At 44.1% G+C, this 14,371-nt stretch overlaps 2 protein-coding genes across 8 annotated transcripts in view; one reads left to right on the forward strand and one right to left on the reverse strand.

Moving 5' to 3' along the window:
• Positions 1-3,345, reverse strand: part of Slc24a1 (solute carrier family 24 member 1) — a 48,237-nt gene extending 44,892 nt beyond the window's left edge. Inside the window, exon 1 of the mRNA XM_015480516.2 lies at positions 1,349-3,345. Within this exon, the coding sequence (XP_015336002.1) occupies positions 1,349-3,235 (1,887 nt within the window). The 5' untranslated portion in view covers positions 3,236-3,345. The remainder of the gene's footprint in view (positions 1-1,348) is intronic.
• Positions 3,346-13,133: 9,788 nt separating this feature from the next.
• The window catches only part of Ints14 (integrator complex subunit 14), a 33,263-nt gene continuing 32,025 nt past the window's right edge, over positions 13,134-14,371 (forward strand). For 4 of the 7 annotated variants that reach the window (XR_007343905.1, XM_048793464.1, XM_048793465.1 and 1 more), the window contains exon 1: positions 13,134-13,284. The gene's annotated coding sequence lies outside the window, so the exon portion shown is untranslated. Of the gene's footprint in view, positions 13,572-14,371 lie in introns of all 7 variants that reach the window. The other 3 variants (XM_015480524.2, XM_015480522.2, XM_048793467.1) reach the window with 3 other exon arrangements.

The following is a 14,371-nucleotide window of genomic DNA, read 5'->3' on the forward strand; positions in this document are numbered from 1 at the left end:
GCACTCATCTCTTCAAAAATAGTGCTGAGTGGGTTGTTAGGAGGCTGAATTCTGACTCCAATTCTGACATTTCTTCTTTCTGGACCATCCACAAATGAGGCAAAAGGAACTCAGCTGATCAGATCAGACAATGCTTATGCTGGGTCCTGCCAGAACTTAACCCACTTGGACACAGACATTATTGTGGAATATTAGAGTTGAACAGAAACTTTTAATGATCAGTTGGACTCTGTCATTTCCCTTAGAGAGGGAACGAGACCTGTCCAAGGATCACATAGTTAACTAGAGGTAAGATCAAATTAGAGCCAGGTGTTCTAGCTCTCTGTTCAGTCTCTCACCAGAACACGTTTTTTTCAAAAATTCTAAATTTTAATCTCCCTTGCCTAGGGTACTCCCAGACTTGTTTCTGAGTTTGGTCTCCATCCTGTCTACTCATTGAAACTGTTCTGGATTAAGTAGCCACATCCTTGTATTATTTGCACGCAAGGAACAAGAAAGAAGTGGGGTCTCTGTTATCTGGGGTACTCTTACTTTAATATATCAAAGAACAAAAAGCTTTGGGATAAGTTTTCAGAGATCCCTTCTCCAATTTAATCTAATTATCCAGATATTGAATCATCCAATGAATTTATCAGGAAAAAAACCCTCAAAGGGACAAAGAAGTTCTTCTAAAGGAACTTCTGGGCCAGGAAGATCCAGGATTGGTGTTCCTGGTGTCTGGTCTCCATTACACACAGAGTCAAAGCTCTACCCCCAGAGTTGGCTTGTCAATGGATGAGTGGGGCTCCATTCTCTTCCAGATTGAACAAAACAAAACAAACAAGAACCCTTCCCCTCTCCAATCCTCCCACCCGCCCCCCACAGTCTAGAATGTTAATTAACAGGATTTAGTGAAAGTGAGGGTGCTACATAAACCCTGAACATCATGCACATGGAAGAGATTAGCATGTTCCCTGCTGGTATCTCCTTGAACATTCTCCAAAGCCCAACTCAAATGTCATTTCCAAAGACCTAGTCAGATCAACTCGGATTCAAATGCCTGTTTACTGTGTGATCTTGAACAAACAATTTAACTTCTTTAGGCCTCAATTTCATCTCCTACAAACAAGGTTCATAATAATAAGAACTTTATAGAATGATTAGGAATTGAGTCAAGGTCATATTTGCAAAGGCCCCAGCATATTGCCTGACGCATCATAATTACTCTGTAAATGTTGAATAAACAGCAAGGCAACCAGAATCTCCCATGACTTCGGGTCCAACCCAGCTCCTTCCACTCTTCAGTCTCTGGTTTCCCCCTCCCCTTCCCCTCCAAATCAGTTAGAGACGCCCAACCAGACTTCCCTACCTTGCTGTGATTCCCTAGAGTCATGACCTTGGCCACTGGTCTTTTTCTGAGCTGCTCTTTCACAAAGACCTCTATGTGCTTGTTCCACTTCATAGTGAACACGTAGAGGGCATAGGCTAGCAGCAGCAGCAGACTTTCCCACCAGGCGATGAGGCTGTCCAGGAAGAAGAGGATGAGCATTGACAAGTCGAGGATATAAAAGGAGATATCCCGGAACAATGGCCACCAGGTGAGGTGGAGGACCTCCCGGGAGAAGAGAGAGCAGGTGCCAATGACAAAGAGGATGTTGAACACAGCAGAGCCCACAATGGTACCAATACCCACGTTGCTGTGGGATATGAAGACGCCAATGAGGGAGGTAAAGAGCTCAGGGGCAGAGCCTCCAGCAGCCATGAAAGTAGCACCTGCCACATCCTCAGAGATCTGCAGCTTCTCTGTGATGATACTCAGGGCTGGGACAAAAAACTCATCACACACGATGGCCAAGGCCACAAACAGGTACAACATGCCAAAGATATGCAGGATCACCCAGCCCTGCTGCCGTTCCTCCACGCTGAACAGGTCCCGGGGGTACTCTCCCTGGGGATGGTCTGGCCAACTGGGAAGCATTGCTGAGGGACTGGGACCGGGCACCTCTGGGAAGAGGGAGGTTGTCAGGCTTGGGGATGGGCTGGTGGTCATGGCTGGGGCTGGTTCTGCAACCACACAGTGACGGATCTGGACAGTGGGATTTGCCCTGACTTGGGGGGTTACAGAGGTCCTGGGTGCTGTGGAAGGTTTCTTTGCCAGCTCCTGGTTGGTGGCTGAGGCTGTCCTGATGGAGGGTGCACTGGTTCTGGGCAAGGGATTCCTAACACTCCGGATAGCAGTAGAGGCTTCATTTTTCGCTGGGCTGCCACCCATCGTGGTACTTCTTGTCACTTGCCTCTCAGACACAGCTGAAGTGTGCTCCAGGTCTGCTCCCTGAAGAGTTGTCTGGTTGTTCTTCCCCACTAACCTCCAGGGATTGGATGAGCTGTTATTTCCCACTCTTTTGGAGCTAGTCATGGTGTTCTTTTCTGCTATTCTCCTTGGAGATGTCAAGATGTTTGTCTCTATCTCGGTCAGGAAAGGTGGGGTGTTTTTAATTATTCTCTTAAGGGTAGCTGAGGAGGTTTCTTCCAGTATCCTCTTGGGAGAGCTGGTCTCCAATATTTCATAAGTTGCCATGGTTTCACTATCTTTCACTTTTGTCCTGGGGATGATCGCATGGCGTGTTTCCATTTTCATGAGTGTGGATGGTGCATTAGTGTCTATAGTTTCCCCAGGAGGGGTTGGGATAATCTTCACCTTACCTCTGGCTTGAATTCGGTTGTAGCTCTTCATTTCTCCCCTGGATGATGGGCTATAATGTTTTACTGTTTGTCTGCTTGAAATTGGGGTGTAGTGTTTCAGTACTCTACTTGGTGTGGTTGGGGTATTTTCCTTCATTCTTTCTGTATCTGCTGCTGTTGGGCTATGATTATTCTTTGGTGTTGGTGGAGTGATCTTGGCAATTCTTCTGGGTGTTCTGGGCGTGTTCTCCATTGTCATTCTAAGTGTTGCTTGATTCCTGCCCAAGGTGGCTTGGGGTGCCAGCATCTCAGCCTCCATTTCAGAGCTAGCTTTGGGAGGGTCAGTGCTCACTATCGTCATCACATCATTGGGGAGGTCACGGCTGGCCAGTTTTATAGGCTGTTGGGAAGAGACTTCTGCCCACAGTGAGGGGAGGCCCCAGGGTCTCCTCAGGTATTGGTAGGTAGAACCCATGATCAACAATCCCAATAGGAACAGGAGGCGACTCCAATGAAGCCGCCTTGGCCAGAGTAACCGCTTCTCCTGCACCCCCATCTTGATCAATTTCCCCATGATGGCCAGTTATGTCTGTTACAGAAAGCCTCTCATTCTGTCCATGGAGAGACTGCAGCTGCCCCAAAGTTCAGGTTAGTAATCAGGGAAGATTTCTCCATGAAGTCCAGCCTTGGGGTATCCACAAACCTGAGGAGGGAAAAGAAGTTATTTGCTCCTAAAAGGAGATCTGGGATCCAAAACTCCCTCAGCTGGAAAAGAGTGATGACGGGAACCCCAGGGACATAGAAATATTATAGAGGGGGCTTTGTGGTTGGGGGCATTTATTTCTATTGGAGTAAACTAGCTATGCCCCTTACTCCAGGAGACAATGCCTGCTTTTAGGAAAAAGAGTAAAAGGGGTCCTCTTGCTGTGTAGGCATGCTGGCAGCTGAGGTCCCTCAGGTGGGTGCATGCTCCTACCTCAATCTTCCCTGGCTCCTCCCTGTGTTCCTACAAAAAGTCTGCCAGCACTCCTCAGGTTCAAACTCAAGTTGTTGAGAGCTCAGTCATACAGAAGGTGTTCGGGCCAACAGATTTCACCTTATAAAAGGCAGGAAGGCAGTGGGGAGACATGATTTTAAACCGTAGACATTAATGGGCAGCAGTAGAGGACACTGTCAGGGATATTAACACTTCATGTGTTTTGTTTTGCTTTGCTTTGTTGGACTCTCTTAAAATGATTCCACTGTATGTTCCAGAAAGGACAAAGCTTAAAAGTTAATGTCATGGAGCTTCCCAAGCAAAGTGTTGTAGAGGAAGGAACATGGAAATTGGAGCAAAGGCTGGATTCTCAGCTCTGCTGCTTACTAGCTGTGTCATCCTGAACAGGCGGAACAGTCCCTCATCTTTGAATGGGTATGCTAACCTATATTAACCTCTGGAAGGACATTTGGGGAAGGGAAACTGAGGATCAGAGGAAAACTTACTTTTCACTCTGAACCCTATTAGTTTGAACTTTTTGTTATGCACATAGTATTATATTTTTATATAATATTTTATATAATACAATTATTTTACATTTAAATTTAAATGTAATAATGATGGTATGTGAAAGGCCAAGTTTCGTCATCGGAGATTAAAATGCACACACACAGATAGCAGTGACAAAGATGAAGCACTTTACTGCAAGCTGGTGCTAGTTTATATAGAAAGTGAGAGTCAGTTACTTTAAACCAGGAAGCTCCCTGGGCCAATCATAGTAAAGGTCAGGTCATCACCTACGGTGCACCCTGCATAAGATTCATGGGGGGCACGAACTGTCCACGTGTACGGAAGACGGGAGGGCCAATTAGAAGGCTTTCAAAACAACTTGTTATCCGCCCACTGGCAACTTGCCTGTTGCCATGTTGCATTAGGGGCTCCTTATCTGAAAGGCCCGGGGAGGTCTAGCTGCCCAATGGCAATTTGCCCACCGCCATGTTTGAAAGGCCTGGGGAGTTCTCAGGGAGACTCCCAACAGTATGTGAATGGCAATGGTATTTATGTCACAAGAATTCTGAAAGACTGATTACACATAAGGTCTGTGAAAAGCATTGGATAGAATCAAATGCTACATAAGGTTAGTTTTAAACAAGAATGCAGGAAGGAAGAACACAAAACATTTCAAAGAATACTCATTTTATAAAGGGCATTGAGGCCCAGCCAAAGTAAAATTTATTAAATTTTAATCAATGTCCATAGTTGCTACAAAATTAACTATAAATGACTGGTTTTCCATGTGGTAATAAGGTATTAGGAGCAAGCTGTCAGTTATATCAGACAGACCCACAGAATCTGTTTAATATAATTCTCCATGTGAGACATGAAGACATTGAAGTCCAGAGAGGAGATGTGATTTGTTTAATATCACACAGCCTGCAGGTAGCCAGGCAGATGAGACTCTTATATCCCCAATCTTTCTAGTACACCCTGCTAATTAGAGGTACAAATGCAATTGTCTTAAAAAGCAAAAGAAGTAGGAATAAATGAACTTTCTTCTTTGTCCTTGATTGCTATAAGTTTCATTCCATTATCTCTCTCCAGCCATCCTGTCCCTTGCTTGAACTCAGTACTTGTAGCGAGCCCAGTGTCTCCCAGAGAAACTTCCAAGGGTCCCTCTTGCCGCAGTGTGCCTGTGTAACAGAGCTAAGCTGGCACTCTCACTGATCCCACCTACCTTTAAACCTTGACATCTGGATGTCTTCTTAGTTCTGGAAACTTGTTAGAATCCAGGGTCTCAAAGAATGGGTCTGCAGCTAGACAGCAGGAAACACCCCATTCTCCTGCCCCTAGCTCCTCTATGGAATCCTAATACAAGGCAGGGTTGGTTGAGTGTGAAGGGCATGTCAGAGGAAGAATATCCAATCATGCTAATACCTGCCTCCTCTAAGAAGCTTATGAGGGCATTTTACAAGTTCTGGGTCCCAGTGCCTCTGACCAAGCCTGAGCGGGTGGCCTTTCCAGCAGGAACACAGGTGGGCTTCTTTCTGTGGGCTGCCCAGAGTAACTGGGGGAACTTCTCAAACTTGTTTCTAAGCTATGGGAATGAGAGGTCATCCAAGGTTTCCAGGCCTCAGCAGTGGAATGATTTAAGAAGATGCAGAAGGTGCTCCGAAGAAACCAAGAGAAAGTGCATGGGGCTTAAGAAATCAGAAGACCCGTTAGCACTAGGCTCCACTTGCTACTGATATAATCAGAATGTAAGCATGGGATAATAATAATAACTTGTCCTATCTGTAGGGTGGACATGAGAATCAAAATTAAAGTTGAGGGATACTCTGCAAATTTTAAAGCATTTCACACATGAAATACATTTAATTAGGGCTGAAGGAAACTCTTGGGGAAGCAGGCTGGGAAGGAATCACCTCAAGGTACCCAAAGATTTGACTCCCTGAGCCTCCTGCACCTCCAGCCCATGACTTGGAGTGGGAATGGTATAAGGCAGCTGTGGGGGGGGGGTGTCTCACGACACTATAGCAATGATCACCCTGGAAACCACTGCAATCATGCTGCTGACTTTGCTTAATATTTACCAGCTTTCCCCTCCTCCCTTCTCTGTTTCCTCCAGGGTATACAGATGGCATGCTGCTTTAGGTTACTTTAATGTGAAACAGCAGGCAATTCTTCTCAGCTTCATCTCTGCCTCATGTTACCCTGAGTGGCCTGGAATATAAGAAAGTAACCTACTCATTCCCTCTGCTGAAACCCACAGTAGTGCTTCACCTCTGTGTCCTGGGCTCACTCTGGATGCTGGAGCCTGGAGACAGGACTAGGCTCTGCTAGTTACACACCCTTGCCTTTGTGTTACTGTGGGCAGAACCAGATCTAGTTCCTTCTCTTCTCAGACCAACTGTCTAACAGTCTCAATCTGCCCCAGAAATACAGGGAAGGAATACAATTCATGAAGTAGAATTATGAATGTTTTTTTTAATTGCCCTATTTTTATGTTACTTATATAACACAGAAAATTCAGGAGAGAAGCAAATTTCCAGAAAAGAGATTCCTTTCTCTTATGCTCATAAATGTTGTCAGTGAATTCTTCCTGTGTCTAACCTAAATCTTACTTGGTGGAGGTGAACCTAGTTCCATCTGTTTTATTCTCATGAGATGGTGGAACATTTTGAAATTCAACAGGCTATAGAAAAGTTTGCTATTCAACCAAGAGTAGGAACATTATATGCACCAGCCATATGAGTTTAGACAAATTACTTAACTTCTCATGAGTATAAGTAGATCTCTCATCCTGTACAATGAGAATGGTAATGACATTACCTGCCTGATAGAATTGTTGTGAGGATTAATTACTATGTAAAATATATTAATGTGGCTGGTACTGCTACTATTGTTATTGTTATTATCTACTTTTAGACATCACAGTCTCCACTTACTGCTAAAGATTATAGAGGAGTGTTAGGGTGGCAGGTCTCCATATCTTCCATTGCTTCAACACTCTACTGAGTATTTATTAGTTTGATAATCTGATCAATGCGTGTTTCTCTCTCTAGCAGGTGAGCTCAAAGAAGACAGGACCTTGTGTGGCTTATTTATTCCTGAATCCCCAGAGCCCAGAATAATGACTGGCACTTGACAAGGATATTCAATAAATAAGTATATTTGTTTTCAGACTGAAAAACTGTATTCCAATAAGGAAGATGCTGAGATGGGGCAACCAGGCCGCGCCTGGGTAGAGTGAGGAAGGCCTACTCAAAGACTTATGGCCTCTCTGAGAGCAAATGGCCTAAAAAGGCCAGAAACACTGCAGTGTTTGGGAAGTTGATCTGATTTTTTCTACAAAATAGGCATATTTTCACTCTCCCCTGTAACTGGATGACAGGGCAGGTGAAGCATAACAGCTCTAATCCTCACAATAGGATCAAGGGCTGAGGAAGGCAGAGCTTAGAGGCTTGGCAGGACAGCAAGCCTTCCAAATCTTGAGGCCTTTCCCACCTTCTGCTAGAAGAGAATGAAGAGGGAATGAGACATTTTAACTGATGAGGAGGGCTTCTGGGTGAGGCTGGTTTATTCTGGGCCTGCTTCTGGAGTTGATTATCAACTCTACAGCTGCACAGTGAAAAGTGGAGAAGATTTGGCAGAGATTGCAAATTTAAATGCTTTCAGGGCCTGGGTGGATAAAAGTCTGCTCTACTCAGAGTACTGGGCTGTATGGGTGGTCCACCAAGAAGGATTCCAATGTCAAGCTATTTAAACAAAATAAGGGACAAACAAAATGGTCTGCAGGCTGAATTTAACCCACAGGTACCTCTTCTGCAACCTCTAGTAAAGGAACAAGCACAGGAGCAAGTCTCCCAAAGCCTCTCATCCTCGGGTTCCTCATATATAAAACCAGGAAAGCAAGAATCCTCCTAGGACTGCCATCAGAGTTACAGCAAGAGAACCTGTGGAAAAGCACCCTGATCCGCCAGACACTGTACAGTGTCATAGCCTCAAACCTTTTCTGTATTTTTATATTATATTGTTTATAGGAGTAAAACTGATTGTCTAGTTGTCACTGATAGAAATGAACAAAATAAGCCCCCAAAGGGCCCATATTGCTTTGTCTTTCTGAATCAGTACAGTAACTGGAACCAGACCTGAGGCAGGGAGATGCAAATGGTGACATTTCAGGTTGAGGGTAGTTCAAGGCAGGGTTTTGTACTCATAGTCAGGTACCCATCTGAAAAAAAGGTCAGACAGGTAGATTAGAGGATTTCAGTGTGGCTGAACAGGAATCCATGCAGTACCAGTATGATTCATAACCTCCTTCCAAGTAAGTGAGAAACAGCCCATTATGTGAAACTTACCATGACAAATCTGATTTTATAAAGGAATGCTGACTAAGTCACAAATAAGTTTTAGTATCCTGTAAGTTGACAAAGACTAAATAACTAAATAACAAAGACTAAATAACACTAGTGCTGATGAAGATAGTGGTTAGGGAGCATAAATTGGGTATGGCAACCTAAGTGACCTTATTAAACTCCCCACGCCCCTCCTGCACTCCAAACTTTCTAGTGGCTTTCCACCTCTGGTAAAGTAAAACCCCATAATGGCCTACAAGGCCTATTTCAGAACTGCTTGTAATAGAAAAACTGAAATCTGTCTAAATGTCAATAGAAAACTGGTTCGTAAATGATGGCACATCTTTCCAACAGTCAATTATACACAGCAGTTAAAAGAAATGAAGCTGGGGGCTGGGGATATGGCTCAAGCGCTGCCAGGCATGCGGCCCAGGTTCGATCCTCAGCACCACATACAAATAAAGATGTTGTGTCTGCCAAAAACTAAAAAAATAAATAAATATTTTTAAAAATTCTCTCTCTCTCTCTCTCTCTCTTCTCTTTAAAAAAAGAAAGAAAGAAAGAAATGAAGCTGGGCAGGTGTGGTGGTGCATACCTGTAAAAGTTTTAGGCCAGTCTGAGCAATTTAGTGAGACCTGTCTCAAAATAACAAATAAAAAGGGTTGGGGACATGGCCCAGTGGTGGAGCACCCCTAGGTTCAATCCCCAGTACTGCCAAAAAAAGGAAAGAAGCTTATGCCCAATAGTAATAAAAGCACAGTACAGAACATAATATATAACATTATTGCACTTATTAAAAAGTATAACATATAATATATTATGTTGTATAGTTAATATACACATATGTACATAGAGATAATTTTGCAAAGATTATGAAGAATGAATGTAATTCTGTCACCAATAGATATAGAATGAACAACAACAACAACAACAAAAAACCCCACAAATAAGCAATTCCTTGGTACTTCATCTCTCCAAGCCAGCAGATACTAGAGGCAGAAAAATATATATGGTTACTTCTAGGAAAGGAAATGCTTATTTTTTAATTTACTTGTTTTGAAACTTTAATTTTTCCCCATAGACACAAATTACTTTTCTAATAAAAAATACAGTTTTTTAAAAATTTTTGTTTTATCTGTTTTTTTTTTTTTTAAGATGCTATTAAGATTTTAAGAAAGTGAATGGTAAGCATGGGCAAGGGAACCAGATCATGAGGGGCCTTTAAAAATTTAGACTTCCTAGTACTTTTAAATGGAGAGGATATTCTGAAGTTCTGAAGTTCAGTTCTACTTTCTTAGAGAAATCTAGCATCTACCAGATTTTCTCTGCTTTCCCTTTTGGCTCTTTTTCCAATAACCTTTTTCTTTCCTGTCTATGCTCTTTCCACAAATGCATATCTGGCATCATACGTGCTGGGGAACCAGTGGCAGATAAAGCTCATTCCTGTTTACTCGAGCAAAGGCAAAGTTAATCAGAATTGGAAACATGTAAAAGCTTTTCTTTGTTCAGTGAGTCTTTCCATTATTTTAGAAGAGAGAGAAGCTTTGTCATTTTCTCAAATGCTCTGGAAAAGACTAAAAGAAGATTGAGAGCAATTAAAAGAAAAGGGCCACAGTGTCTTCATCAAACACATTGCAAGGGAAAAGTGACATGAAGAGGAAAACCTATAGATTAAAAGAGGTTGGAGATACATTAACAGATATCAATGTTTGGATCTTACTTGGATCCTGATTCAAATAACCAGAGTGTAAAATAGTAAAAATAACGATGTTTATGAGACAACTAGATATTTGAAAGCTGACTAAATACTTGATGATATTAGGGGTCTTCTGTTAACTATTTTAAAACTGATAATGATATTATAATTATGCTTTTTAAAAAGTTCTTCTCTTAGAGCCGGGCATGGTGGTGCCTGCCTATAAACCCAGCGGCTCAGACACTGAGACAAGAGGATTGTGAATTCAAAGCCAGCCTCAGCAAAAGCAAGGCGCAACTCAGTGAGACCTTATCTCTAAATAAAATACAAAATAGGGCTGGGAATGTGGCTTAGTGGCCAAATGTACCTGAGTTCAATCCCTGGTACCCCCCCAAAAAAAAATGTTCTTCTCTTAGAGATACATACTGAAATATTTTAGGACAAAATGTTATGTTATCTGGGATCTGCTTCAAAATAATATGTTGGAGAAAAGTAGACAGATGTATAAATAAAACAAGATTGAAGACTGAACTGAGAGAATCTGGCTAAGGGTACATGAGGATTTATTATACTATTTCCTCATCTTTTATGTGTTTGAAATTTTCTATAATAAAAAATTTAGACAAGAGAAGGGTCATATTTATGATTTATTTGAACTTCTACTTCAGTGAAAACAGTAGGACAGGGAGGAGGGACTGACAGAGGGGAAAGGCTGGCCTAGAGCCTCGACATATGATTTAGGAGAGGAAAGGGTCCAGACTAGAGAGAGTAAGAAGGAAGATGAAAGACAAAGGACAGCACAGGGACTGTGAGAGGGGAGAGAAGAATAGGAGAGGGAAGCGGTCCCACTGCTGCTCCTTTCTCTTTTCCCCACTTACTACTTACCCTTCACCTCTGTAGATGAAAAATCATTTGGGGAACATAGCAACTAAGATTTTCCGACATCAAACCATGAAACTCCAATTCAGTCAGCAGGGCCTCAGAAGACGCATTTTCAACCTGTGCCTTAGGAGAAGCGGCTATCTGGACCTCCTTGTGAGCCCCAATACCTAGACCCTGCAAGTGGCTTGGTGTTTCTGACACTAATCTTTATTTTGCCAGACTATGACCAAACCATTCTGTCTTTCAGAGCCTTTGCAAGAGCAGTCCACTGTGTCAAGATAGAAAAAAATAAAGGAACTGGAGATTATGCAAAGGAAGCTGTGTTCATTGATTTCCTTTAATGTATCTGTGGAAACATGCAAACACTGAGGGTCTCTTGAGTAGGAAAAAGAAATTCATTACCTTTCGTGCCAATGTTCTCTGATTTTATATTCTCTGAACAACCTTTGATTTTTAATGGCACTCTAAGAAGAAGGGGGAAAAAAATCAAGACACTTAATGGTTGCCAGGAGTGACATGGTCCTCTTGACAGTTATATCCTTTATCATCAACGTCAATGAATTGATCTTTTGCCTTGCATATTTTCTGAAAGCCTGTTATTCAGAAGAACCAGTTTCACCCATCAGCAAACTAAATAAACTTAAGCTTTAGGACTGGGTAAGGAAATGAATCAGACCATGGATGTGAGCTGGAACTACGGGAACAATGGCTGAGTTGTCACCACACATCCCTGTGAATTGGAGAAGATTAAAAATTATGATTAAGTAATCAGGCTTCAGCCTTACTTACCTAGAACCCACTGCCTGCTCAAGCATAACAAGATCTTGAGAGCATGAGCCAGTCAGGTTGAGGAAAAAAGCTTTGAAGCAAACAGGGCAGTCTGCAGGCCCAGGGCCTTGAGGCTGGTGAAGGTATTCCCAGTCTTCCCAGAGACAAACTGCCTTATCTGCCACTTCTTTTATAAATAGGAGACAGGAGAGAACTATACGCTATTGGACCCACACTCTCCCACAGAACAAGTTGTGAAAAGTCAGACAGACTTGGTTGTTCAATTCAAAGCATTTCCTTCCTTGTTCCACGTCCTATTTCACCCCATCCTAGCTAAAAGATAAAGAGGAAAATGTCCTAGGCCTTCTAGAGGACTGTCTGTTTCCACTTGTAACCTAAGTAACACAACATTGTGTTTTGAACCACAACTTTGAACCAGTGGCCTGATGACACGCATTCCCTGGCTCCCTACATGGTTAATATGTCACCTCTTGCCTCCTGAAGGCACAGGCTACAGTGGGGAATCAGGGGGCCTGAGAGTCAGGCAGGGGGACTCGGGCTGTTTTACAGGAAAGCTGAGTGCAAATCCCTTAGTGAGGCACCTTGATCAGGGTAGGAAGAACTTTTGGAGGGGAGGCGGGCGGGGGTGGGGGTTGGCAGATACTGGGAACTAAATCCAGGGGCACTTAGCATTGAGTTAAGTCCCCAATCCTTTTTATTTTTTTCTTTTGAGACAGGTTTTTGTGAAGTTGCGGAGGCCTCGAACTTGCAATCCTCCCGCCTCAGTCTCCTGAGTCACTGAGATTACAGGCCTGTGCCACTACGCCCCGGGGTAAGGGGAACTGACTGAACCATCCCTTTCCTTCCCTCCAAGACTGGAAGCTGGAAGAGAGATAATGTGAATATTTGGGCTGAGACCAAGACGTCAAGACTTGATGTAAATTAGGCTCAGGTAAATTAAGAAAAATATAGAGTGCTAAGTAGGAGCATTTCTCAGCCAGGAATTATATTTCTAAAAGTTTCTGTCACCTAGTTCAGAGGATGTGCGGGAGGAGTATGAAGAGGCAACTAGTAGGTAACAGGACAGAAATGTGAAGGGGTCACAGCTGGCCAGGTGATGCCTACGGGTGAGTGAGGAAAGGAGCCAGAGTAAATATGGGCGGGGAGTACTTGAGAATAGGGTGAGGGAGAGAGGGGGCCGGGCGGACAGACCCAGCCAGCGCTCAGGGAAGGTGGGGGCTTGTAAGGGGAATGGCGTTGAGAAGGACGCGCCCCCTAGCGTCCCTGCCGAGCTATAACCCTGCCGCGCCAGTTCTTGAGGATCCGCCCAAGCCGCACGCAGTGCCGACGCCAGGTTCCCTTTGGTCGCTCGGCCCTATAATTCCGGCTGTGGCACGCGGGCGGAAAGTTTAAGTGGAAGGACCGTGCCTGGCGATGGGCTAGGGGTGAGTGGGGGAGGCTGTGGGCCGCGGGTTCTCTTTCGCTGCTTATTGGGGAGACGGGTGAAGGGCGAGGGGTGAAGAAGAACGCAGGGCCAGCGCCCGGCCTTCTTGCCGCCCCGGGAGCCGGCCCACACCTTCTCTGAGGCGCTAGTTCCGGGGCCCTGCTCCCGGCCTCCCCTCGCCCGGTATCCCGGTGTGTCCAACTCCGCGTGAACCTCACGATTTCGCCCTCTGACCCCTCCTCCCTTGAGACACGTCCAGACCTCACATGGTTTTGACTGATTTTAAAGGTAAAATGCATCCTCCGATTGCGGTCCAAATGTCGGAAGTCTGTGTTCCGTGCTGGGCGTTTCGAGATGAAGTTGTACCGAGAACTCCGAGCGACTTATTAGGGTGGACTGAAAGGAAAGCCCAAGAGTAGTGGGGACTCAGAAATTCAAATAGAATCACGCTTTGAGAGCCACATTTCTGAGAACCAACTTTTTAAAAAATGATCAAATGATCACCTTCAGGGGAGAGTCCTAAACATGGAGCAAAGTGGAGTCGGGTGACTAAGATGTATTCTCATTAGTAGGCTTTTGGAGAAAGGACAATCCTTGATGTCGGAAGCGCTGTGTGTAAACAGTACGTATGGCAGAGGTTAGGACGAGGTAGCGAGGGTCACAGTCAGCCCGAGTGAGGGTTCCTGTTCTTACAAAATCGCTAGACAGGTGGGCAGAGATTTTTATTTTATTTTTAGTGAGGCCCAGTCGGCCTGAATGAACCATCCTTCAGGAGCACTCAGTTCCCTCTCTTAACGTTGTGCTTACAACCAGACTAAGTTGTTGGTTTCCCACAACTTTGCCACTGTTGAGGAGTTGCGTTTGGGAGTGGACACAAATAAATCAGAAGAAAGAACCAGCTTCACAGGCAAGATTAACAGCTGTGGTCACTCATTTCATGGTCTGGAAGTGCATTTTCATACCTGATCTACGTAAATTGTTGCCCATTCTCCTATGAGATGAGGATACTTGGGGATGACTTCTAACCTCTTTCCCTCCCTCCCTCCCTTCCTTCCTTCCTTCCTTCCTTCCTTCCTTCCTTCCTTTGT

The sequence above is a fragment of the Marmota marmota genome, unplaced genomic scaffold, assembly GCF_001458135.2.
Source record: "Marmota marmota marmota unplaced genomic scaffold, marMar, whole genome shotgun sequence".
Classification (NCBI taxonomy): Eukaryota; Metazoa; Chordata; class Mammalia; order Rodentia; family Sciuridae; genus Marmota; species Marmota marmota.